The following is a 23440-nucleotide window of genomic DNA, read 5'->3' on the forward strand; positions in this document are numbered from 1 at the left end:
GGGAAAAAAAAAAAACCGCCCACATAATACTAACAGACTCATGGGTGATCCTGATACTGGAATTATCAGAGGTTTAAAAACAGCACTCATTTTCTCCATGAGAATTAATGACAAGGAGAACTAGGATGTATTAAGAGGACCCCAATGGAAGACGTAGCAGCAATCTTACACGAAGCGTTCTGGAGAATAAGGAAGGAAGTCTTCCCACCGAGAGGACCGACATCGCCCCGGTGCTAAAGCTTGAAAGGGTGGGGGTGGCAAGAGGGAGGAAGCACAGGCCGAGCCCTCGTCAACTTCCAACCAAAATGTCGGCAACTCCAGCCCCGTGAGAAGACGACCATCACAGCCACGTTGGGGTCATTCCGATGGACAGAAGGTTAACGTTCCAAACCAACCAAAACAATTCCCGACGTTAATAAAATGCAGGAAGAAAAATAGCTGAAAATCTCCATAGGTGGAGAAGAATCCCCTGATGGCATGAGCCCACATCCGTGATAAGACACGTAGCAAACTAAATATACAAGTGCAAGGTTAGGAGCAGTGCACAAGGCCACCCCTCACTTCCGACAGGCACTGCAAGTTGGGGGCCGCCAGGACCACCCTGAGTTCAATAATTCAGTACAAAGACTCACCGAACTGGTTGAAAGCTTACAGTCGTGGTCTATTACTGAAAGTGTGCCCATTAAACTCCTGCAGGGGAAGAAGTTCATGGGGCAGGGACCAGGAGGGCCCCACGCCTGGGGCTTCCACACCAAGTGACCCGAGGCCCCCTCCCTGTATTCTGCTCTGCGGTGTGGTCCCTGCACCCCCCTCCAACACTCGCCACCGCAGGCAGGACAGCCCAGGGGTTTCGGGATCACCTCCCAGGACCCGGGGCAAAGAACAGACCTCTCCTTGGGCAAGGCCCATATTTCTGCTACACAACAAGGGGGCTCACTCCATCGAAGTGAAGTGCATTTACAAGAACCTATGGGCAGTGCCACGGTGACTAGTCAAACAGTGAAAGCTTCCTCCTGGGATCAGGAGTTAGGGGCGGAATTCTGCTCCCACACTTATACCAGACATTGTGCGGGGAGGGGGGCTGGGGGTGGCAAATAGGCGAGGAAAAGGATTTGCAAAGAACTGAAGTCATTATTCCCAGACGATCGGTTTTCGAATGTAGAAAATCCACAGAACCTCATCTTAGCCTGGAGCGCTGCCGAAACCAGAGACCCCAGACTGGGGACTGAGACCCTCGTGATTTGTGTTCTCACAGTTCTGGAGTTTGGAAGGCCAAGGGGAGCGTTCGGCCATCCTGGTTTGGTTTCTGGTGTCCACAACGGGACAGGAGTGCCCGGAAGGGGACAGGAAGGAAGAGAGGGAGAGCTTTCCCTGTGCTGAAGCCAGCAGCCCTGCCTTCCCAGCTCTTTTAACCTTAATTACCTCCTAAAAGCCCTGCCTCCAAAGACCGTCACACTGGGGGCCAGGACTTGGACAGAGGAATTTGAGGGAGACACAATTCCGTCCATAGCAAATCTCCAGGTGAATGGATCAAATGAATAAAGATTTAAGCATGACCATCAGATAATCATATTTATATATGCAAGTAACAGGCCACTATAACATTCTTTAGGGGCGCCTGGGTAGCTCAGTCAGTTGAGCATCGGACTCGATTTCGGCTCAGGTCATGATCCCAGGGTGGTGGGATCGAGACCCGTATTGGGCTCCGTGCTGAGTGTGGAGTCTTTAATGTTTTAATGATACCGTTGCAAAGCACCAAAAACATCGGCACCAGATAAATCTAACTACAGATGTGTAAGAACCGCCCCTGGAAAGCGCAAAGCCCTGCTGGGAGGTCAGTGGCTGTTTAAGTTGGGGAATGTAGTGGGGCCCCCGCTGGAAACTCACCTTCGTAAAGATACAGGTTCTCTCAAACCTACCTTCAGTTCAGTGCCCTCCGAATCCCAGCCCTCACTTGGATTCGTGGACACTGACAAGTTGATTCTAAAATCTGTATGGAAAGGCAAAGGGCCAGGGACAGCCAGGAGGTCGTGGAGAAGGGCGGCCACACTGTGAGCTGGGACGGCCGCTCAGGAGAACCGTGGGACAGACACCTGTTCACAAAAACACTTGTACCCGAATGCCCATAGAAGGGACTCTCCATTACAGCCCCAAAGGGAAAACAACCCAAGCGCCCCTAGCAGGAGAATGGGCATGAGGGGCGGGGCCTGCACCACCAGGCCACACCGCCAGCTAAGCCGTCACTGCCCAGGGCAGCATGGATGGATCTCAGCACAGAACATTGAGAGAAAGAAGCCAGACTGCAGAGCGCACGCCCATTCCACAGATGGAAAGTTCAGATCAAGTGGAGCTATTCTGAGGAAGGGGACAGTGGGCTTGGGGAGGCCCCGGGGAGATTTCTGGGACCCCGAGACTGTCCATACTTGGTCTGAGTGAAGGTGGCTAACGTATGTTTGATACGGTCCCGTTGGGGACATTCTCTACTCGTGCTCCAATAAGTAAGCCAATTAAGACGTCTAGGGCAGGGTCCACAGAGGCGGGCCCCAGCGGCCAACCCAGGCGATGCACTGGCCACGGGCCCAGGTCGGCTTCGAGCCTCATGTCTGCCTTTAATCCTGGGGACTCCTTACCACATGTGTGTCTGAGCCGGTCAAAGAATCCAGTCTCTTCTGTACTAAAGAAAACCGTGCATGTGGCTCTCCGGCCTCTTGCAGAACCCCCTCTACAGAGCCAGCCCTGCATGTGCCCGGGCCACGTCCAGGCAGAAAGAGGGGAGCCACAGCCCCTGCCTGTCACCTCGCACTCTGGGACACCTGGGCTCGCCTGGGACCACGCTCTGGGGGGGTCCATTTGTCGGCTCCTGTCTGGCAGGTAGATAGAGGTGGGGTGGGGGCGTGACAGGCCCGGGCACAGTGTGGGGGTGGGGTGGGGGGGGGTGACGGGCCCGGGCACAGAGGGGACTCCGAGGCTGTGAGCCGTGTGGCCCTGCCCCAGAAATGCTCCAGGCCCACCTGCTGGTGTGGACCCTCGCTGGACCCCAACCCTGACCCCCCACCCCCTTTCCCAGAATCTCTTGTCTGCTGCTGGAGGGGGTGGGGACTGGGCAGGGGACACAAATGCTGCCAGCTAAAGTAGGTCAGGGGGTTTACCTCACCAGTCCGGCCTCATCGCCCAGCCCTCTGGACACGGCCACGCTTACACTTACACTTTGAGGAGTCAGCTTCACGTCGACATCGGGAACATTGCTGCCAGCATCGGTGTGTCACTTGTGAACCTTTCCTACGAGATGTCCTCAGGTGGGCAGAATCCTGGAAGTTTCCTTGTTGTACTCTGTTGTTTACGAAAATTAGAACAAAGAAAAAGGATGACATTAAGAAATGCTTTCCTTTATGTCGTTTAGTTTTGTGCTGCTCAGAGCCGCCCTCATCACAGACGGGCTGGATGTGCCGCAGGGACAGAAATCCGCCCAGCTCTCTGGGGCTGCACGGGAAGGGGGGACGGGTGAGCCGGGCCCAGGGAGCCCAGGTGGACAGGAAGCGCGTCTGCCTTCGGCCCCTCGTCTCCTCCCCGCACGTCCAGCCCCGGCCAGCGCCACTCCTCTGCCTGGGTCTCTGGCCGGGGACCGTGCTGTTCTCTGCCCGTGCAGACCCCACCCCCAGCTCCCCAGCCTCTGTGTTCCCGACCAGGCGAACAGCCCAGACCCCCTCGGTGCCCAGGGAGACGGTCGGCGGGGGCCGGGCATCTCCCTTGAGGCCACCGGCACCAGCCGAGCAGGGGAACCCTCCCCTCTGTGTGGGCCCAGGCCTCAGGGGCAGGCAGAGGGTCATGGACCGGCACCCTGAAAATGCCCCTGGCATTCCATCCCCCCAGCATAACCTTGGGGTGCACACAGGCCACACGGTGCCTGAACTCACAGATGCCACCAGACCCTCGGGGTCCCCTCTGCCCACCCGCTCCCCCCCCACACACCTCTGAGGCTTGTCTCTCCACGCATGACCTCCAAGGGTGAGCCCTGTAGGTGGGCATCCTCGGAGGGCTGGGACTTGATTTTGTTGAAGGGGCCCTCGGTCTCCTTACAGGGGTAACTGCTATCTATGCCCACGTGCCCCCATCACCATCCGTTTCAGCCAGTGGGTGGCCCCATCTTGGGGACCCCAGAGGCCTGTTGGCCCACCTGCCTGCTTTTCCTCTGGGCCTCCCTAGGCCCCCCTGCAGAACCCCATCTCTGGTTCCTCCTCTTCTCCCCCCTCCAGATGTTGCAGTGTCCCAGGGCCCAGTGCTCAAACCACTTCTGTCTACACCCTACACATCTGAAATGGAAGTCTGCCTCCCCCACCCAAAGCATCCTGTTCCCTTTACTGGTTCAATCAGCTGCTCACCACTCCGCCAAAGACCTTGGGGTCCTCCCGACGCCTCTCTTTTGCTCATCTCTGCCTCCAATCTGCAGCCCTCGGTCTGCCCACGGCCTCCGCCTGGCTCGGACCCGTGCCAGGACCCTCCAACCACCCCGGAGAGCCCACTCCCACAAATCAGCCGTGTCTTCGCACTCTGCCCCCTTTTTCCTCCTTCCCTTTCCCGCCGTGGGGACCAGCCTTTGGCTGTTGGGGACCGCACAGGAAAATCCCCGAACGAATGGAGAAGGGCGCCAGTGCAGCTCAGCCCAGCGCTGGGGTGTCGGGAAGGTGGAGCGAGCAGAGGACACTCAGCTTAACATACGGGTCTGCACGCGGGTTTGTGGACACACGCACAGATCTTCCCGCTCTGGAAACGGTGCCGCCTGGTGACAGCAGGCGTCCCTGGGCCCGGCTCTCACTCGCACTGCTCTCCGCTGAGAGGAGCTGGGGCACCTCCGGGAAAAGGCTGAGCTGAGTGAGCTCGGCATCTTGTACCAGAAGGTAAGGAAGTGCCTAAACAAAACGACGTGTCCAAAGGACGCAGGATCCCACTGAAAGTTGCGGACGGTAGGCCCTCGAGTAGGACAGCAGCCCAGAATCCGTGCTGACATCAGTCCAGATGTAAGAAGGTACACCCCCAAGAGGGAAGGGAACCCCGGCCTCGTCAAAGAAATCACAAACGCCGTCCCTATGAACTGCTTCGTAACTACTTACTAATTAATGAGTGCAAGGTGCTCAGCAGTTATCTTCACAGGGAGGGGTCTTGGCAGGTGTTATCTCACCCAAGTGGCGAGACCTCACGCGAGCGGTGCTGGCTGGATGGGCACTCAGGGCCTCCGGCAGGCGGGACGTGAGGAGAAGGACACGGCCTCGCCTCCCGGGGACCCCACAGAAATACAGAAACCACAGGACACAGACGCAGCTAAGGAAGGGGGCATTCTGCAGAGACACGTGCAGCATGTCAAGATGGTGGGGATGTTAGATCAGTGGTGGTTTCCCGATTTTTCAGACCGCACTACGCTTATGCAGGAGAGACTCCTTATTCTCAGACGGTGCAGAAATAAATAGTTATATGGAAGGAGAGAGTGAATAATAGGGAAAATGCCATAAAATGTTGACAGTTGGGGAATCTAGGTAAAGAGAGAGAACATCCAGAATTTCTTAGTACTAAGTGTACCACTTTTCTGCAGATTGGAAGTTATTTCAAAATGGAGAATTGGATAAAAGCAAAAACAATCCCGCGTAGTTTCCACGGGTGCCTATGTGGCCAAGCCAATGTTTAGGAATAGTCTGGAGGAGTCTGCAAAGGTGCCCGTGACGATCTCAAGGGAGGAGAACAGGATTGGAGGTGGGGGGAGGGGGCGGACGAGCGTCAGCAGGGCCCGTGACACCCCAGCTGCCTGCACGGAGGTATCACAGGCAATTCGTAAGAGCAAACGTGGGTGTGAGAGTACAGGAAAGAAAATAGCATCCCTGTGAAATCGCAGAGAAGCCGAGGCGGGTGCCAGTGTGAGAGAGCAGAAGGAGAGGAGGTTTGGGTGGGGGGGCTGCCATGCCCTCTGAGGGGGGCGGGCCCCAGGCACAGAGCAGGGGGGTATTGCAGGACGACGTCACTGGCCCTGACGCGGCCAAGGAGTGGGACGGCAGGTGCAGGACACGGAGGCCCTCCCCTTGGTACGGGCTTTCTGGTTCCGTGTCTTTGCCCACAGTCATAGAGTGACTGCAGCAGCTCCAGACCTCGCACCTGGCCTCGAAGCGGGTCCAGGGAAAGAGAGAGCCTTTCCCCCAGGAGGCAAACTGAGTTCCAGGCTCACCTCTCACTGGTCGAAATTGGATATGCGCCGTTCCGATGGCATCGGGCTGAGACTCAAAGGCTCTCTAGGTGTGGACACGAGCCAGGGACTCCCAGATGCAAACGCTCTGACTCAGGAGCCATGGGGCTGGGTCCCTTCTGTATTTAAAAAAAAAATTTTCTTAATCTTTATTTATTTTTGAGAGAGAGACAGAGTGCAAGTGGGGTGGAACAGAGAGCGAGGGAGACACAGAGTCCGAAGCAGGGCCCAGACTCTGAGCTGTCAGCACAGAGCCCGACACGGGGCTCGAACTCACGAACTGCAGGATCATGACCTGAGCCGAAGTCAGATGCTCAACCGACTGAGCCACCCAGGTGCCCTTGGGTCCCTTCTGTGTTTAACAGGGCCCCTCAGTGATTTGGATGTAGGCTGACATTTAAGAAATCAGAGCCCACCCTGGGCCCAAACCCAGGGGCAAAAGGACAGGCTGGGCAGGGCTGCTCACCCCCAGGCTGGTCAGGAATGATCATGATGCAGGAAGGGGACTGTCTCCTGAGCAGCACGGACAACGGGTGCCCTGCTGACCTCCCACCTGACGGCTCGGGGCTGAGGCTGCTGGGAGGCAGATCCTGAGCTGCCAGGCCCCCTCTGCCGCCCTGTTGCCTCAAACGACACCGGACTGGGCTTGGGGTGGGGGGGGGTGCATCTGGGTTTCTCCCTGCCACGGGAGCCGAGGATCTCAGCCTCCCCCTGCCCCCTCTGAGCCATGGTGGCCCCAGACTGTCCCTTCAGGGGCTTTGGGGCCACAGTCTGATGCATCTTTGTTTTTTTAAACTGCTTCATTGAGACATAATCACGTACCATACAGCATACCTCTCTGAGGGTACGAGTCAGTGGTTCTGCCACAGTCACAGGTATGTGCAACCAGCCCCCCAGGAAGAAGCCTGTCCCCTTTAGCTGTACCCCCTACCGCCCCTCCCAACTCTGAACCTGCTCTGTCCTCACAGATTTTCCCATTCTGCACATTTCAGAGAAGTGGAATCCTACTCCACGTGGCCTTTCGTGTCTGCTTCTGTCTCTCCGTGCTGTTCCTGAGGTCCGTCCGTGGCCCAGCTGCCCTCCGGGTCCGTCCGTGGCCCAGCTGCCGTCGGGGTCCGTCCAAGGCCGAGCTGCCCTCCGGTCCGTCCGCGGTGCATGCAGCGTGTCAGTATTTCGCTCTTCTGGACTCAGCCACGTCCCACCGGGGGATACACCGCATTTTGCTGGCCTGTTTCCACCCTCCGGCCATCGCGAGCGTGCCCCGTGGACCTCCGGGTGCGCGTCCCCGTGTGGACGGTGCCGTCAGCCTCGGGAGGCCCCAGGCGTGGTTCTGCCCGGCAGGGGGCGACGCCTGAGTAGCCGTTTGGGGGGCCGCCAGGCTGTTTCCGGGAGCAGCCGCCCCCTCTCCGTCCTGCCGGCCGTGTCCCAGGGCTGTGACCTCTGCGCGTGTGCACCAACACTCGTTACCGTGTGCCTCCGTGGTCCCGGTGGAGTCTGCGGAGGGGGCGCGGGGCGGGCGGCGGTGCCTCCCGGGGGGACTTGCTGCCGCCGCCCGCTGCCCTGGCGTCGAGTCTCTGCCCCGCTGGCCTCCGCCCCCTCCCGGATCCGTGAGGGCGCCCCTCCCGGAGCCCAGTCCTGAGCCCCACCCCTGCCCCTGGCTTGGGGACTGATGGCACTGTCAGTGACGGCGTGGCCGTCGTTCGTCGCCAGGGCTCAAGGCCACTGGTCGTTTCTCTCCTTAGACTCAGCTCTGCGCGCGGGAGGCTTTCGGGGTCAGCAACCCCCCTCCGCCCAGGCGGCAGGGCTCCGCCGGCCCCGACCGTGGCCTCCTGCGCCTTCCTCCCTTAGAACAAGAGCGGGGCCAACGGGGCCGTGCTGCCCCCTGGTGCCCGCACGCGGCACCTGCAGGGGCCGCCGCGAACTCGGCACCTCCCAGGACCCCAAGAACAGTGTCTAACCTACTTAGAGCGTACACCCTGTGTCAGGCCAGCTTAAGCCAGGGACATACATGATCTCAGTTAATGTCCCCGGCGGCCCTGCAGGCATTTCCCCAAACAGGGAAGACACAGGGTGGAGTGACCTGGCCAAAGCGAGCTGTCCTCAGGAGCCCATGTCCCACGGCCAGCCCCGCCTACTCCCTGTGCACCACTCAGGAGAGCCTGCACACACCCCTCCCAGGGGCAAGAGGCTTCGGGGTCGGGGACATGCCACCCCTTCTAGGTCGACTGAGGACCGAGGGGCCCGGAACTCCCGGCTGCGCCCTTCCGGCCTCTCCTGCGGGGTCCACCCAGGGTGTGCACCTGTGGACCAGAGCCACCAGCAGTGCCCGGAGGGTGGGGTGGGCTGAGGAGGGGCCCCACCTGCACCTGACGTGCTGGTGTATTTGTCAGGGCAGGAACAGAGGGTGCCCGGTAGGTTGGTCCTATGTGAGGGTTCTGTGTGGGCTCCCCAGCCGGCATGGAGCTCGCCCACACACGTGGCCATCTGGCCCCCGTTGTCCCTCGAGGAACAAGAGGGGACTACTCAGGCACAGGCCGTGTCCAGGGAGCTGGGAAGGCCGTAGTGAGCAAACAGCGGGTGGCCCCACCTGGGGACACGCTTGAGGGAAAGAGCCTAGGAGTGAGGGTGGTGGGCTCCAGGTGAGGGGGGGTGCCACCCTGCAGGGGTCTCAGGGCTCCCACCTGGGGCGCTGGCCTTGGGACTGTGAGGGTGGACCTCACTGCCGGCGTCCCTCCTCCCTCCGGCGCCCAAGGGAGCATTTCGTGGAGGGAACAGAGGGAAGAGGGGAGAGGGGGACCCAGAGTGAATGAGTGAGGCAGTGGGAGGTGGGAGGGACAGGGAGAGGGGGTTAGGGACTGGGGGGGGTGAGTGGGGGAGTAAGTGGGGGGATGAGAAGGTGGAGGGTCGGGAAGATGGGGGGCATGGTGGGGGGCGAGTGAAGTTCTCATGTTTGGATATCTGGTCTGCTCACCAGCACAGCCCCACTGCTCACCAGAGAAGTTTCTGGAAGCAGCACACGTCAGATGAAAACACGAGAGGTCTGCGGTCAGCGAGTGAGGACAACACTATCGCTAATCTTCAAGGAGGGGAGCACAGCCAGGCGGACGGGACAGACCAGGCCAGCCCGTGCCCACCACGTCCCCAGCTGTCCCTGTCCCGCTGGGATTCGGGCCCGGTGCCCTCTGCCTCTTGCCCCCAAGATCTCACACTCAAGGGCAGGGCCGGCCTTGCTCCCTGGGTGCTCCTGCACCCACACCGGAGCTGGCACGTGGCCAGAGCCCAGCCCCTCCCACCTGGACTCCCCCAGCAGCCCCTCAGCTAACACCGCGGGGTGTGGATTGAGTAGTGTCTTAGTGTGGACACCGAGCTGGTTGGGCCTTCAGCACAGAGCTTCTCCTTGTCCCCAGTGGTCACCGTCTCTCCCCACATTCATTTTCTAATCTCATGGGTCCCCATGCTGTCACTGCAGACACACTCTGAGACCCCCAGGGAAGGGGACCCTGCAGGTCACACCCCCGGCCCTAGACCCGGGCCCACCCCGGCTCCAGCCGCTCTACCTTGTGCATGAGGCCCCGCCCCACCAGGCGTCAGTCCCCTCCCCCCCCACCCCCCCCCACCCCCCGCCATCAGCGACCTATGGTGACAAGAGGAGACACCCCCCACAGAGCCCCTAGCACAGAGCTTAGACCCACGTGATGGCGAAAGCCAACCGTCTGTTCCTTCTCTCCTGTCCGGAACGCGCTCCTGGGGTGGTACTGAGGCACAGGGACCACGCTGCCTCTCATGCTGAGGTGTGGAAAGACCCGGAAGCCCCCCCCTGCCCCCCGCCCCCCGCCAAAGCAGCACCGGCCGGGGGCCCTCAGGCAGCCTGGTCACCCTGGTGCCCACGGGGAGGGGGTGCAGGCTCTGAGCTCCCCGAGGACAAAGGACAGGAAGCGGAGCACGCTGGGCCGGGACAGCTGTGAACCCAGCGCGCCTGCGCCCGTGCCCCGCGGACACTGGAGCCCAGCACGTGGCCCTGGGACAGGGAGGAGAGGCGGAGAGTCCCAGAGGAGAAGGGCGCGGACACGGAGGCCGACGCGGGAGTCGGGCCGGGGATGCCGGGCACCGCCCACAGCTGAGAGAAGAGTCTGGAAGGGATCCCCCCCAGAGCCCCCAGAAGGAGCCCACCCTGCAGACACCTTGATCTTGGACACCCAGCCCCCGCGACGGCGGCCGGAGAGAACAAGTTTGGTGCTAAGCTGCTCAGTCTGCGCTGAGTGGTTATGGCCCCCGGCAGGACGGCGCGGGCTCAGCATGGACACCTTGTGGGCCTGTCCGAGGGCTCCGGGCTCCGTCCCCAGCGCCCCGTCCGGGGACACCGGGCTCCGTCCCCAGTGCCCCATCCAGGGACACCGGGCTCCGTCCCCAGCACCCCGTCCAGGGACACCGGACTCCGTCCCCAGCGCTGAGTGTTCCAGACTGTGCCCTGAAGCCACAGCCGTCACCCCAGAGCCTGGGCACATACCCCTCCCACGGGCTTGGAGCCCCCAGACAGCCCTAGAGGAAAACACGTATCTGAAAAGGGGAAGGTGGCATTATTTTGGTAGGAAGGCACCTGAGAGTGGCGTGTATTTTCGCATTTTTATTTCCAAGTGTATCTTTTCAATGGCTCTCACTACAAAGAACCACCACGGACAGTGACCGCTGCCTTACAGAAACGAGAGCACAATGTAACACGACGGCCCGGCACAGCTCGGGGGGACCCGGGGTGCCCAGGCCCCCACGCCGGGCGCACAGCCCGCCGGGCTCCTGTTTGAGGCGTGAGCTGCAGGTGTGTGAAGTGCCCGAAGGACAGGTAGTGGGTCAGCGTGTGGTAGGTGTCGTTGGCCTTGTTACAGATAGGGAAACCGAGGCAGCAACGTGACCGGGCCTAGACGAGCCCGGACGTGACCTGACGCTGTGCGTCTTCAGGGACCCCACTTTTGGGCCCCACGGCAGACCAGGTTCCGTGCTGGTCTCCATCCGCACCTGGTGGAGGGGCTGGAGGCCTGGGGCTGTCACCTGCTCACTCCTGAGCCCCCCCGTTGCAAGCCCTCGGCGGCCTCTCCCCTGGCATTGAGGCCGGGAAGCCTTGACGTGAAGGAATGAATCCCAGCCGTTCTCCGGGCCTCTTTAGCTGAGCGTCTGACCCTTCCCGGGTGTCCGCCGGCACTCTCGACCTGGGCCACCCTACAGGAGGCCCGTCGGCTGCCCTGCTGAAGTCAGAGCAGTTGGTGCCCCAGCCCACGGCTCCCCCGAGGAGTCCCCGGCAGCCCGTGACATCAGACCTGCGCGGCACAGAGTCGGCCCAGCCGAGGGCCCTCAGGCCTGGGCTCCTGCCCCCTCGTCGGCCTTGTCCCACAGCGAGCTGGCCCTGCGGGAAGGGCATCCTGAGACGGAGCACAAAGATGCCCTGCAGTACTATGCGGTCATCTAAGCACTGCTTGCAGAAAAGCACGGGAAATAAAGTCATCACTGCATGTGACCGGGCACCGTGCAGGGCCACACTGGGCAGGCACGCGGCCCCTGCCCACAGCCCTGCTGTTTGCTAGTGGCCGGGTGAGCCGGTCGGGATGTGTGCGGATGAAGAGGCCGGCCTGCCAGCCGCGCGCTGCCTGGGTGAGCCGCCTCCTGTGTCGGCCCGGGTGGGGGGAGCCTGGGGGGCCGGGACCCTGATGGGCCGACAGAGAGCGTGGCTCCAGGAACGAAAGATCCTGGCAGGTTTCCCAGAGGGGGGCTTCTCGGCCAGCGCCATGGGCACCCATTGGCAAGCTCAGCGGACGGGGAAGCCACACCACCGCTCCTGGGCTCCCACGCGGGCTCAACACGACTCTTCGCCCGGCCTCTCCAAGGTGCACGGTGAGCCCCACGCACGCGGCTGTGGCTCCAGGGGCTCGACGATCCTGGGGATCGCGTGGCCGTTAGTGAGCGTCGTGGGCAGGGGCGCCTCCTCTGAGTCCTTGGAACACGTGAGCTTGACAACGTCTGTCCTCACGGAGCACTTCCTCCATTCCCTGTGGATCCTGGACACCTCTTGCCACGAGTGGCCCGTGGCCAGCACGTAGATGATGGGGTCGGCCACGCCGTTGGCCGTGGACAGGCACAGGAACACCGCGGAGGTCGTGTACAGCTTGGCTTCGAAGGCGCACATGGAGCCCGGGTCTCCCTCGTAGTAGGAAAAGGCGACGGCCTTGACGAGGAGCGCCAGGTGGTAGGGCGCGAAGCAGATCAGGAAGATGAGCACCACCGCGATGGCCAGGCGCTTCGCCTTGGCCTTCTGGGCGGCGCTCAGGCCCGTGCTCAGCTTGATGCTCCTGAAGATCCGCTGGTTGGTGAACGCGATGACGGAGAGAGGGACGGCGAACCCCACGGCGAAGCGGGAGTAGCAGTAGCTGGCGACCCTGGTGTTGGTGGGCAGCGTCTCGAAGCAGGTGTCCCCGTCTTCCATCTCAAACACCGGGTAGTGGATGAGGCCGACGACGAGGAAGACGGACGCCGAGATGAGGAAGGCGGTCCTCTGGTGGCGGCGGCCTCGGGTCTCCAGGGCATACACCACCGCCGCGAAGCGGTCGCAGGACACGCAGCACAGGAAGAGGATGCTGACGTACAGGTTGCAGAAGAAGATGTAGGCCGTCACCTTGCAGGCCCACGGGCCCAGGGTCCAGCGGTGCTGGTTCCGGATGTAGACGACCCAGAGGGGCAGGGTGCCGATGTAGAGCAGCTCGCACAGCGCCAGGCAGAACAGGTAGACCGCCAGCACGTTGCCCTGCCGCGCCTGCAGCAGCGTCAGCCACGCCGTCAGGCAGTTGGCCGGGAAGCCCAGCAGGCACACGAGGCTGTACGCCACCACCAGGACCACTCTGCTGTCCTCGAAGGACACGTTACAGGGGCCCGTGCCGGGAAACGGGGTCGCCGAGACGGGGCCGCTTACTAGGGTGTCGTTCCCTGTGGGACAGAGACAAGCGTGAGGACGGGGGCGCCTGGGAACCAAGAGAACATACGACTCGTGCTCGCTCCAGACCAGAGGCACCAGGCGTTTAAGGGTTCTCCAAATGCCTGTCAGATTTTTGGGCTCCAGCCTGGCGGCGGCACGGCCCGTGGGCCGTGTGACGCCGAGTCCTCGTAACTCACGGAGGTCATTTCTCAAAGGGTTGCTTGTGTGTCGGAAAACAGAGTGTATTCTTTTTTTTTTTTTAGTGTTTATCTTTGAGACAGAGAGAGACAGAATGTGAGCAGGGCAGGGGCAGAGAGAGAGGGAGACACAGAATCCGAAGCGGCTCCAGGCTCCGAGCCGTCAGCACAGCCCAACGTGGGACTTGAACTCACGAACCGCTAGATCATGACCCGAGCAAAGTCGGGCGCTTAACCAACTGAGCCACCTGGGCACCCCCAGAGTGTATTCTTTAATTGTTGAGTGAGTGTTCTTCTGTGCACATTTTCAATAGAGTCTGGGTGCCCCCCCCCCACCGCCCTTCTCTAGCAGCTTTCATGCTTTGACCCCCACCCCTGACCCCGGCTCGTGCACACCACCATCTTGCCTGCTTCAACCGTCAGTTATGGAGAAAAGTGATTAACCACCCTGTCGTGATGGGGGATTTGTGTACTTCTTGTAGTTCTCTCAAGGTTTGCTTTATGTGTTTTAAGCCGTTGTTAATTGGTGCGTGTGAGTTAAAAACGGTTCTGATTTCCTGATGAATCGACCTCTGTACTATGAAGTCATGGTCTCTTTATCTCTGGGGTAGGCGGAATAACGCCCCCGCCCCCCCAAAGACGTGCACCTCCTGATCCCAGAACCTGTGAATCTAGCAGCTTGATTGGCTCATGTGCAACTCTGGTTCCGTGGCAAAAGGAGTTGCAAATGGAATTGGGTTTGTGAATTGCCTGGCACTAGGAAAAGAGGGAGGCTGCCATAGATTGCCGGGGCAGCCTCGGTGCTGTCACAGGGTCCCGGAATGTGGGGACGTGGGGGCCGCTGGCCCTTCTGAAGAGGGAGGAAGGGGCTGCCAGCCCAGGGACGCAGGCAGCTTCTGGGAGCCGGACATGCAGGGAAACGGCTTCTCCCTGAGTCTCCAGAAGGAACACGGCTGTGACACCCTGATTTTAGCCCATTTCTCACCTCTCATCCCCCGAGCAATGAAGATGGGCATTTATAAGCCTCTATGTTTGTAGTCATTTGCAACACAACCACAGGAAGGCAGTGTAATTTCTAATAATGCTTTTAATACTAAGTCTTTGTTTAGTACTTAATATAAAAAGAGCAGCTCTCTCTCGATGACTAGTCATTGGTATTTTTTTCCCCACCTTCTACTTCCAGACTGTCTGCATCCTTATGTTTTGGATGTGACACTTCCGACTGGAGTTAGAAATCTGACGCTCGCTGCCTCCCAGTTACTGATTGCAATCCGTTTATACTCTTGACATCACCGATATGGTTTTGTTGGTTTTCTCCACCTTCCTTTGTGCTCTTTTGTCTGCTTTTTCTGTTTGCTTTTATTCCCCTTTTGTCTTTTGTTATGGGTTGAACTGTGTCCCCCCCCAAAAAAAAACACGTGGGGGACCCCTGACCCCAGCACCTTAGAACATGACTGTATTTGGGGCCGGTCTTTGCAGAGGCGGCCGGGTTCAGATGAGGCCATTTGGGTGGGCCCTAATCCCTTGGGACCGTGTTCTTATTAAGTGGGCACATTCGCACACAGGGACACGGGTGGGGAAGACGGTGTGGGGACACAGGGAGACGGCAGCCCTCCACCAGCCAAGGAGAGCGGCTAGGACAGACTCTCCCTTCCCGCCAAGCAAGCGAACACGTCTTCTGGATTTGTTTACTTCTTAAATTCTGTCTCCCGCCTCTACTCATTTGGAAGTTATTATCAAGTCTATTTTTAGGTTTTCAGAGGCTACCCTGGCAACGAAATGTGCGCCTCCGTGTGTCGGGAGCTCGTCAGAGCCTACACCCTCCTGAGCGTGTGGCCCGGGAGCCCCGAGCGTTATCTCTCTGGGGCCCAACTGGCCGACGCACCGCTCCCCCCAGGGTTCCGGTCGTGTGGGAGCTCGCGCGTTTCTAGCTTCGCACGTTGGCCTTGTCGTCCTCCCTGTGCGACGAGCCACGCGGCGGCCGGGCTCCTGCCGGCTCACCTGCCTCCTCTGGGCCGCCCTCCCGAGACCCCTTGTCCTGCCTCAGGACGTCCTCTGCCAAGGACAGGACCTTGCTGGTAGGAGCCCCGCGGGTCCGCCTGAGACGCCCTCTTCACCCAGGGGCCCCCCGCGGCTTTGGCACGTGGACGCCCTGTGCTCCGTCCTCTGGCCTCCGAAGCGGGGAGCAGTCACCCGTCGGTCTGGCTGTCCTGCCTTCGGACCTGTGGAATCCGAGAATGTGTCGATCCCACCAGTGTGCAGGGACCCCGGGTTTCGCCCTCGGGGCTCTGCTCGGCTGTGTCGGACACACGAGTCTCATCTCGCTGTGGGGCCTCCTCCACCTCGGCCCCCTTGTCCCGTGCCATCCAAGGAGCCTGCTGGTGTCCAGCTACAGGGTAGGAGTCCCTTCATCGGTGTCTAACTCGTCCAAGTGATACAGCTTTCATTCCTGGAAACTCCATCTGGCTCCTTTCCAAGTCTGTCCGGATGGCCTGTGGCTCAGTCTGTGCCCTGCGTGCCCCCGACGCGCCCCAGGTGCCCCTGTCGCACCCATGAGGCCGTCCCAGCAGTTGGCACCGAGGGCTGAGGGCTCTAACCCCGCGGCACTAGCCCTCTGGCCCCTGCCCATGCGCCACAGCCCGGCTCCCTTGAAGGTGGGAGGCGGTTCTGAGCTCACGTTTGCTGGGCATTACCTGCGGGCATCGCCTGAGTGGAAGGGGCATCGCCTCCAGTCACCAGTCGCCTGGGACCCCCATCCGAGCTCTGGCGGCCAGCAGGCAGGAATCCTCGGATTCACTCCAGCCCTCACTGCCCAGGGCTGTCCTTTGGGGTCCTGTATGCAGGTGACCCCTTTCAAGCCCCACACCCACTCCCACACCAGAGCCACGGCTCACCTGCTGTCCCTGCCCATTAGGAAACAAACAGCAGTGAGTCAGGGCGGAAACGTAAAACGGCCTCTGTGCCGTCTTAGGCCTGTGAATGTCCCTGTGCTGATTCTCACTGAGGTTCAGTAACAGGGGACAGTCACCATCATGTGGCATCACACGAAGTCCGAGGGCCAGAGACGCTCAGGGCTCTGGAGTTCTGGGGACCCCAATGCCCCGGGACGGAAGGGACCGCGTCGGTGCACAGCCTCGGACACCCACCCACCCGGCCCGGTGCCGCTGACCACCTTCCCCACCCCTGCTCAGGGTTTTCCTTCCCCTCGAGAGTTCAGACAAGCTTTCACAGGGCTCGGCCGATGTGTGACCCAGCTCTGAGGTGTTTCGTAGCAGGAACGCGTTGAGGCTGGCCGACGGGCCACCGCATGGGAAGTGGGAGCCCCAGGGAGTGCCCCTAGGGTCCCTTCACCTACAACTGGGAAGATGCCCGGACACGGGGGGCCCTGCAGCACCTGCTTGTGACAGAGGCCCCTGGAGGAAGGCGTGACCTGACGGCCACCTTTGAGTCACCACCCCGTCCAACAGCAAGAAGCCGGTGAGGGGAACAGCCCTGAGCCCCGGCTCAAGCTGCCAGAGCCCGAGGTGGGTCCTCACTGCCTTCCCTCACCGGTGCCCCTGTGGGGCAGGTGCTGTGGCGGGCGGGCGAGTCACAAGGACGAAGCGTGCCCTCAGGCGTGAGCCCCCAGCTGTAAGCGGCAGGGACGCTGCAGACTCACGCACTGTCTGGGGACCCGCCGCGGGGAAGGAATCTGCCTCGTCCCGGGCGCCGCCCTCTCCTGCCCAGCCTGCTCTCCTGGGCCCCCTCTGACCGCCCGACCTGTGCCCGGGGCCACCCTGGACCCCGTCCTCCCTCCCCCGCCTCCTCTGGGACCTGAGACAGAAACGAACGTCTGTGTCCTTCCTGGTGACACACGCTTACCAGAGCCTTGGCCCCCGGCCCCTGCCTTTCAGTTCCTCAGGAGACGCTGGGGACGCTTGCCACACTGCCACACTGTCCCCGTTAAACCGGAAGTTAAACCCGAAGTCCCCTCGGCTCCCGCAGCGCCCGCGCCCCGTTCTGCTCAGTCCCTGGGAGTCGACCCCCCCAGGCCCCCGCAGGAGTGGGGTCACACAGGATTTGCGTTTCTACGTCTGGCTTCCCTCACTCGGCTTCAGGTCCTCAAGGCCCATCCCTGCCGCCACCAGTGTCTGAACGTCCTTCCGCGCTAAGGCTGGGCCGCGTGCGTTCACGCAGTCCTCCATCGATGGAGGCCCCGGTCGTTTCCACTCTCCCCCCTTTCGGACGCACGCCGCCGAGAACTCGGGCGTGCAAACGTCACTTCGACACCGGCTTTCACTTCTTTCGGGTAAATACCCATAGTGGGATTGCTCATCACACGGCAGTTCTGTTTTCGACTTTGTGAGGAACCGCTGGGCTGTTTCCCGTAGCGGCCGCGCCAGCTTAACGTTCCCGCCAACGGTGCACGGGGACCCAGTCTCTTCCCGTCCTCGCCAACGCTCTGGTGTTTTGTTTTGTGAGGGTCGCCGTCCTAATGGTCCTAATGGGTGTGAGGTGGCTTCCCCCCGCTGCTCCCCGAGACACGAACAGCCATCCCCATTTACCGGCGAGGGTCCGAGGCACGGGGGCCTGGGCACTGTCGGGCCCACTTGTCAATTGTCCCCCCTCCCCCGCAGGCGCATACGAGGGCCCCGACCCCCTGGGAAAAGGGCGGGAGACAGGTGACAGGTGACAGCTCTGGGGCTCGGCACTTGGCCAGAGATGGGCATGATAGGAGACCCCGGTCCCTCGCGGTCCTGTTCCCGGTGTTTCCTAGCACCTCGAGAGCAAAGAAACGGACGCCTCCCTGTGTCTTGATGGAGACCCTACACCTTTATTGTTTCGGAGACGGTTTTTTTTTAGACAAGGCTATTGTCCACGCTAAGTTTTGAAGTAATTACCCCCATGTTGAGGTGACGTGCATTCTAGAAAAATTCTTGCAGTCCCTCCTAAGTGGTTAAAGTCGGCGGAGACGCGAAGGGGGCTCACCTGGCATACTTGAGTTGCTCTGATCTCAGAGAGGCTCTAACACGCACTCCGGCTTCTAGTACATGTCATGTGTCTTCTCGATCCTACTGAGCAGTTTGCTCCAAGAGTTCAAAGTGACCTGGACAAAGAGTAGGACGGAATGGCTTTAGGAAAATCAGATTAGATCAGAAATTAAGTCATTCAACAGATGACTCAACCCTTAGTGAGCATTTATTATGTGTCAAATCTTGTATTTTGATATATAGATATAACTACGTATGATATATAGGATATATAGGATATATATAGATATATATGATATATATGATACATATATGATATATAGATATGTTTTGATATATATAGATATAACAACAGATCCTCAATATACAAAGAACATCTACAAATCAATAAATATAGGAAGTTTTGGGGCGCCTAGGTGGCTCAGTCGGTTGAGCGTTCGACTTCGGCTCAGGTCATGATCTCACGGTTCGTGAGTTCGAGCCCTGCATCAGGCTCTGCGCTGACAGCTCGGAGCCTGGAGCCTGCTTCAGGTTCTGTGCCTCCCTCTCTCTCTGCCCCAACCCACTCGCATTCTGTCTCTGTCTCTCTCAAAAGTAAACAAACATCAAAAAAAATTAAAAATGAATGAATATAAGAAGTTTCAGAGCCCATGAGCAGATACTTTGCAAAAGACGTAATAAACAGCTCCTAAAAATCCAAAAGGTGCTCGACTCTACTTATAATCAAAGAAATGCGAACATAAACGTCAAAAGGGCAGTCTTTTCTTGCCTATCAGGTTGACAAAAACAAAGGACTCTAATTCTCAGTGTTGGCCAAAGTGTGAGGAATCGGGTGTCTTTACTGCGTTGATGGGAGCGTAAACCGGCATGAATGTTTTGGGCCCAATTGTGCAGCATGCTTCCAAAAGTCTGGGACGCACTTAACTTTTGATCATGTAAAATCCTTTCTAGGAATTTCCCCTGGTGAAACGATGACCCAAAATGTGAAGTGCATGTGACTTGCAAGCGTGTCACGGCACCTCCCCCCTACGGAAAGGACCGGGACCCCCAGGAGAGCGCCCACCGTGCCTGCAGGGCAGGGCGTGGGCGGGCCTGAGCTACAGCAGGGCCCTGGCAGGTGGGGGACAGCGTCCACGGCACCATATCTCGATACTTCCTTCCCAGAAGGAGGCGCCCTTATCCGCCAGAGAGGGTCTGGGAGAAGGCGAGCGCTCTAAACGCACGCTCCCACAGTGTGCAGGGCACGCCCGGAGCCCCAAGGGGCCGTGGGCTCCTGCTGTGCTCCGTGAGGCAGGCCCATGGGCCTCTCTGTCCTGCAGGGGCAGAGGCTGGGCCCAGAGGGGCTGCTGTGCTGGCCCCAGTCCCGCCCGAAGCTGCCTGGGCAGGGGAGGTGCACCCTAAGAGCGCGGTAGATTACCCGCCCAACCCCCCTTGTCGGCGTGTTTCCAGCAGTCAGAGGTCACAGGAAGCCCAGGGCGTTTGCCCGAAGCTACAGAAAGTAGCGCCTGGAAGTCAACAAAGGTGAGTCTAGAAAGTTGTTTCCCAAGTGACGTTGACCTTCTGAGCCCACGTTCCCAGACACGCTGGCAGGCGTGGGCCCGGAGGGCCGCCGCTGGGCCTTGCCCATCCCGCCCCCAGGTCTCGGGTCAGCCCCCTGCAAGTTGGGAAGGCCCTACAAGGGGGGCGGCCCCCGGGAGTTCCCTGACAGGTCTGTGGCCTGTTCTAGAAGTCCCTGCCCTCGCAGGAGACGGTCTAAGGCGCTCCCGGCTGTGACCCAGCAGGGCCCGCGTGGCGCAACCCCCCAGCACGGAGCCCCGGCCCGCCAGGGGTGAGGGGGTGGGCCCGACTAAGGGGGGCCCCCAAAGGAGGAGCTGCGGGGACGCCAGGCCACCCGGAAGCCATCAGGAAGTCCTGCAGCCCCGGGAGCGTGGGTGCCAGCAGCCTCAGCCCGGGGCCCGAGTTCCACCGTCACGACGGTGAGCTGCCTGCCGCAGGGGCTCCGGGCCCGGCCGCCCGCACACTCACTCTCGAGTATTCTGGAAGCTGTGAGGCTGAGCCCGTCCCCGGGGGCCGCACTGCCCGGTCTCCCCTGCACACACAGGAGCGGGGAGGGGTGGGGTCTCTCGCAGCTGCTTCTGCAAACGCCCAGAGGAAGTAGCGCCCGAGCAAAACAGCGCACTCCTCTGAGCTGAGGCCTGCGGGGGCTGCGCGGAGAGCAGACCGGTGCGGGGCGAGGGGGGTCCTGGGGCAGCGTGCTCACGCGGCCCGTGGGGGCCCGGTGCTCGTGTCCAGGTCCGGGCCGCCTCCCTGACCGTCAGGCACCGGCTGTGCGGCCCGCCCCCGGCCAGCGCCCTGGCGGCCCGCCTTCTCCCCCACAGCCTGTCCTGCTCCCTGCCCCGTGGACGCATGGCTCCGGATCTCAGCCCACGGGCATCCCAGGGCCTCCCTGGACCTGGTGACCCCGTTTTCCGCCATCCCCTGCCAGCCACCCTTACTGCCACTACTGTCTGCTGCTTTCCTGTGCTCCCCACCCACCCCACCCCCCCCCCGCCCCTGAAGGCGAGCAAGCCCCAGAGCCGGCCAGCGCCTCGCTCCTGCCCAACCTCGGCGGGTCCCTGCATCATCCCGGTGGCCGGGACACGGGGCAGCCCAGGCCTGCGTGGGGGTTGGGGGCACTGGCCGCAGCACCCAGCACGGCCAGGGTGGCAGTGGCCGTGCCCTCTCGGCGTCCCCACCCCACCCGCCGCAGAGCACCCTGGCCGTCCCGCGGGGCTGGATGTTAGGTGGGGGGGCCAAGAGCGGCGGGGGTGGCTCCCCGTGTCCCTCCACAGCAGCTCATGGTCACGCACGGTGGCCAGTTCTTTCCGAGAGCCACCGCATGTGCGGGCGGCCGTGGGGACCCACAGAGGCGGTGTCAGCTGTGGGGCAGGCGGAGTGACAGATCCCGCGGGACGGCCCGCTGCAGGTGCCAGGCCTCACCCAGCTGGCTGCTCCCAGCCCAGGGATGCAGGGAAGGGACAAGCCCGCCGTGCCTGGAATGCCAGCCTGGGCCTGGTGGCCTGGGTTGGGGGGGTCTCTGTCCTCGGTCTATTCTCTCGGGGAGCTACGGCAGCCACACAGCCCCGGGCATGACCCTGCGCCTCCACATCCCCAGGGGCCCACAGGCCCCACCTCCCCCCAGCCTGACCGGGGCTCCGGTGACAGCTGGCTCCAGTCCCCTCGCGGCTCCTTCTGGTCCCCCGCTCCGCTCCCAGCGAGCACCCTCACCGGCCGCTGTTCAAACACAACCCGCTGAACGAGCGCATCTCCCACCACGTGCTGCACCTGCAGCCCGTCCCCCCAGCTTCTCAAATATATTCCTCAGCTCTGACGACAGGACTTTCAAACAGACCCCGAGGCACAGCCACGGGACACACACCGTCTGTACCCCGCCCTGACTGTGGCCCCCGTCCCGACACGTTGCTGAAAGCCCCGGGGATCGTCTGTGGTTTCTGGGGCCGTTTCACGAACACCGCTGGACGTTTCGGGTTCTTCCACGTTCCCCACATTCTCACACCCAGCCCTGACTTCGTTTCTGTGTCCCAGCTGGGAGTTTCTGCGCTCCCGGCCCTCATGGCACACAGACCACGTGTGTTTCCCACGCCCGGTGGCCAGGCCACTACTCTTCTCCTTTTGATAGACTCTTTTTGAGTAGGCTTTACAGCCCAGCGTGGGGCTCGAACTCACGACCCCGAGATCAGGGGTCACGTACTCCGCCGACTGAGCCGGCCAGGCACCCCCTCCTCGCATAGATTTTAAGTGCGAGTCTTAAAAATTCATTTGCGAGGGCGCGCGGCCGGCTCAGTGAGTAGAGCACAGGTCTCCCGACCCTGGGGTTTGAGAGTCCTTAAAAATAATTGTTTTAATTCATTTCATGTCTTCGGCAACAAGCTTGATGCCCCCCCCCAGCCCATCCATCTTTATTGTCGTGTCCCCCTCCGCCCCAGGTGGCTGCCTCCCCCCTCCTCCTGGCAGGTCCCCTGAAACCCTCCTGTCACCTTCCTGGGCACACACGTACCTGGGAGAATGTGGGGTCTCGCTCCCCGTCCCAGCTCTCGGCAGATACGGAACACCCTGCTGGCCTTGGCCCCGCACCGGACGGCGTCCTGAGGGGCCCCAGGACCAGGCCCTGCGGCCAGGCTGACTGTCGCCCCAGCGGAGACCCCGCTGTCCCGCCTGTGCTCCTCATGCCCACGTGGCCCCAGCAGCCCTGGAGGCCGGGGAGCCAGACGCTTTGTATTATCACCCGCCAAACACCCTGAGAATCAGCCGCAGTCCCACAGCGGCCAGGAAGTGCCACTCCCCGCCCCGGAGAGGAACCTGCCTCTGAGCTCCGACTCGCTGGCCCCCTGGAGCAGCGACCACCGCGAGAACTCGGAAGAGGCCGAGCGAAGGACCCCAGGTTAAGACCCTCGACCAAGCCCCCACCTTTGTGCCCACAAATCACCCCAGCCCCCCACCTGTCCGGGCGCCCCCCCCGCCGACCGCTCCCCAGCACATGGAGCCCACGACTTACTCAGGGAGGCAGACCTCATGCTCAGCTGTGAACTTTCAGGAAGTAGCAGGGGTCCAGTGATCTCTCGCAAACTCTCCTAACTGCAAACGGGCGGGCCCAGGATGGCCGGCGGGGTTGGGGCGTCCGTCATCCGCCTGGCGCCTTGAACTCTCCTGGAGGCAGATGCAGGGAAGCAGCCCAGACCTACTTCTCCTTGCGGCTCGTGGCGGTGACAACATCAGACACAGGCCACAGGCTCCGCATTCGCTCAGGACCTTCCCAGCTGGCGCGGCCCACAGGCGGGAGCAGCTGGAGTGACCGCTGGTGCGCGGCCGACCCAGACACCCGGCTCCTGCCCTGGCCCCCGGTGCGCCCTCCCCTGGCGGTGGTTGACAGGGTGACCTCCCTCCTCACTTCCCGTGCCCGGGGCGGGGCTCCCGCTGGAGGGAAGGGGCCCGCGCGCCCTGTCCTCGGCTCGGCGTCTGGCCGCAGAGCTCATCCCGGCTGGGCGCAGCGGACTTCGCCGGTGGGATCTCTGTGAGGGGCCACACGGGTTCC

At 61.3% G+C, this 23440-nt stretch overlaps 2 protein-coding genes across 4 annotated transcripts in view; both read right to left on the reverse strand.

Annotated features, from left to right (window-relative positions):
• The window catches only part of CDCA4 (cell division cycle associated 4), a 29856-nt gene extending 11425 nt beyond the window's left edge, over nucleotides 1–18431 (reverse strand). Inside the window, exons 1-2 of one of the 3 annotated variants that reach the window (XM_042990722.1) lie at nucleotides 18347–18431; nucleotides 3206–3330 (exon numbers count right to left, since the gene is read on the reverse strand). The gene's annotated coding sequence lies outside the window, so the exon portion shown is untranslated. Of the gene's footprint in view, nucleotides 1–1919; nucleotides 1974–3205; nucleotides 3331–6208; nucleotides 6318–18346 lie in introns of those variants that run through there. The other 2 variants (XM_042990726.1, XM_042990727.1) reach the window with 2 other exon arrangements.
• Nucleotides 10835–18434, reverse strand: GPR132 (G protein-coupled receptor 132). The gene is made up of 2 exons (XM_042990721.1): nucleotides 18347–18434; nucleotides 10835–13192 (listed from the first exon to the last, which is right to left on the reverse strand). Exons 1-2 carry the CDS (start codon nucleotides 18351–18353, stop codon nucleotides 12069–12071), a joined length of 1131 nt encoding a protein of 376 aa, XP_042846655.1. The 5' UTR covers nucleotides 18354–18434; the 3' UTR covers nucleotides 10835–12068.
• Nucleotides 18435–23440: the final 5006 nt, after the last annotated feature.

This window comes from Panthera tigris, chromosome B3 (assembly GCF_018350195.1).
Source record: "Panthera tigris isolate Pti1 chromosome B3, P.tigris_Pti1_mat1.1, whole genome shotgun sequence".
In the NCBI taxonomy this organism is placed as follows: Eukaryota; Metazoa; Chordata; class Mammalia; order Carnivora; family Felidae; genus Panthera; species Panthera tigris.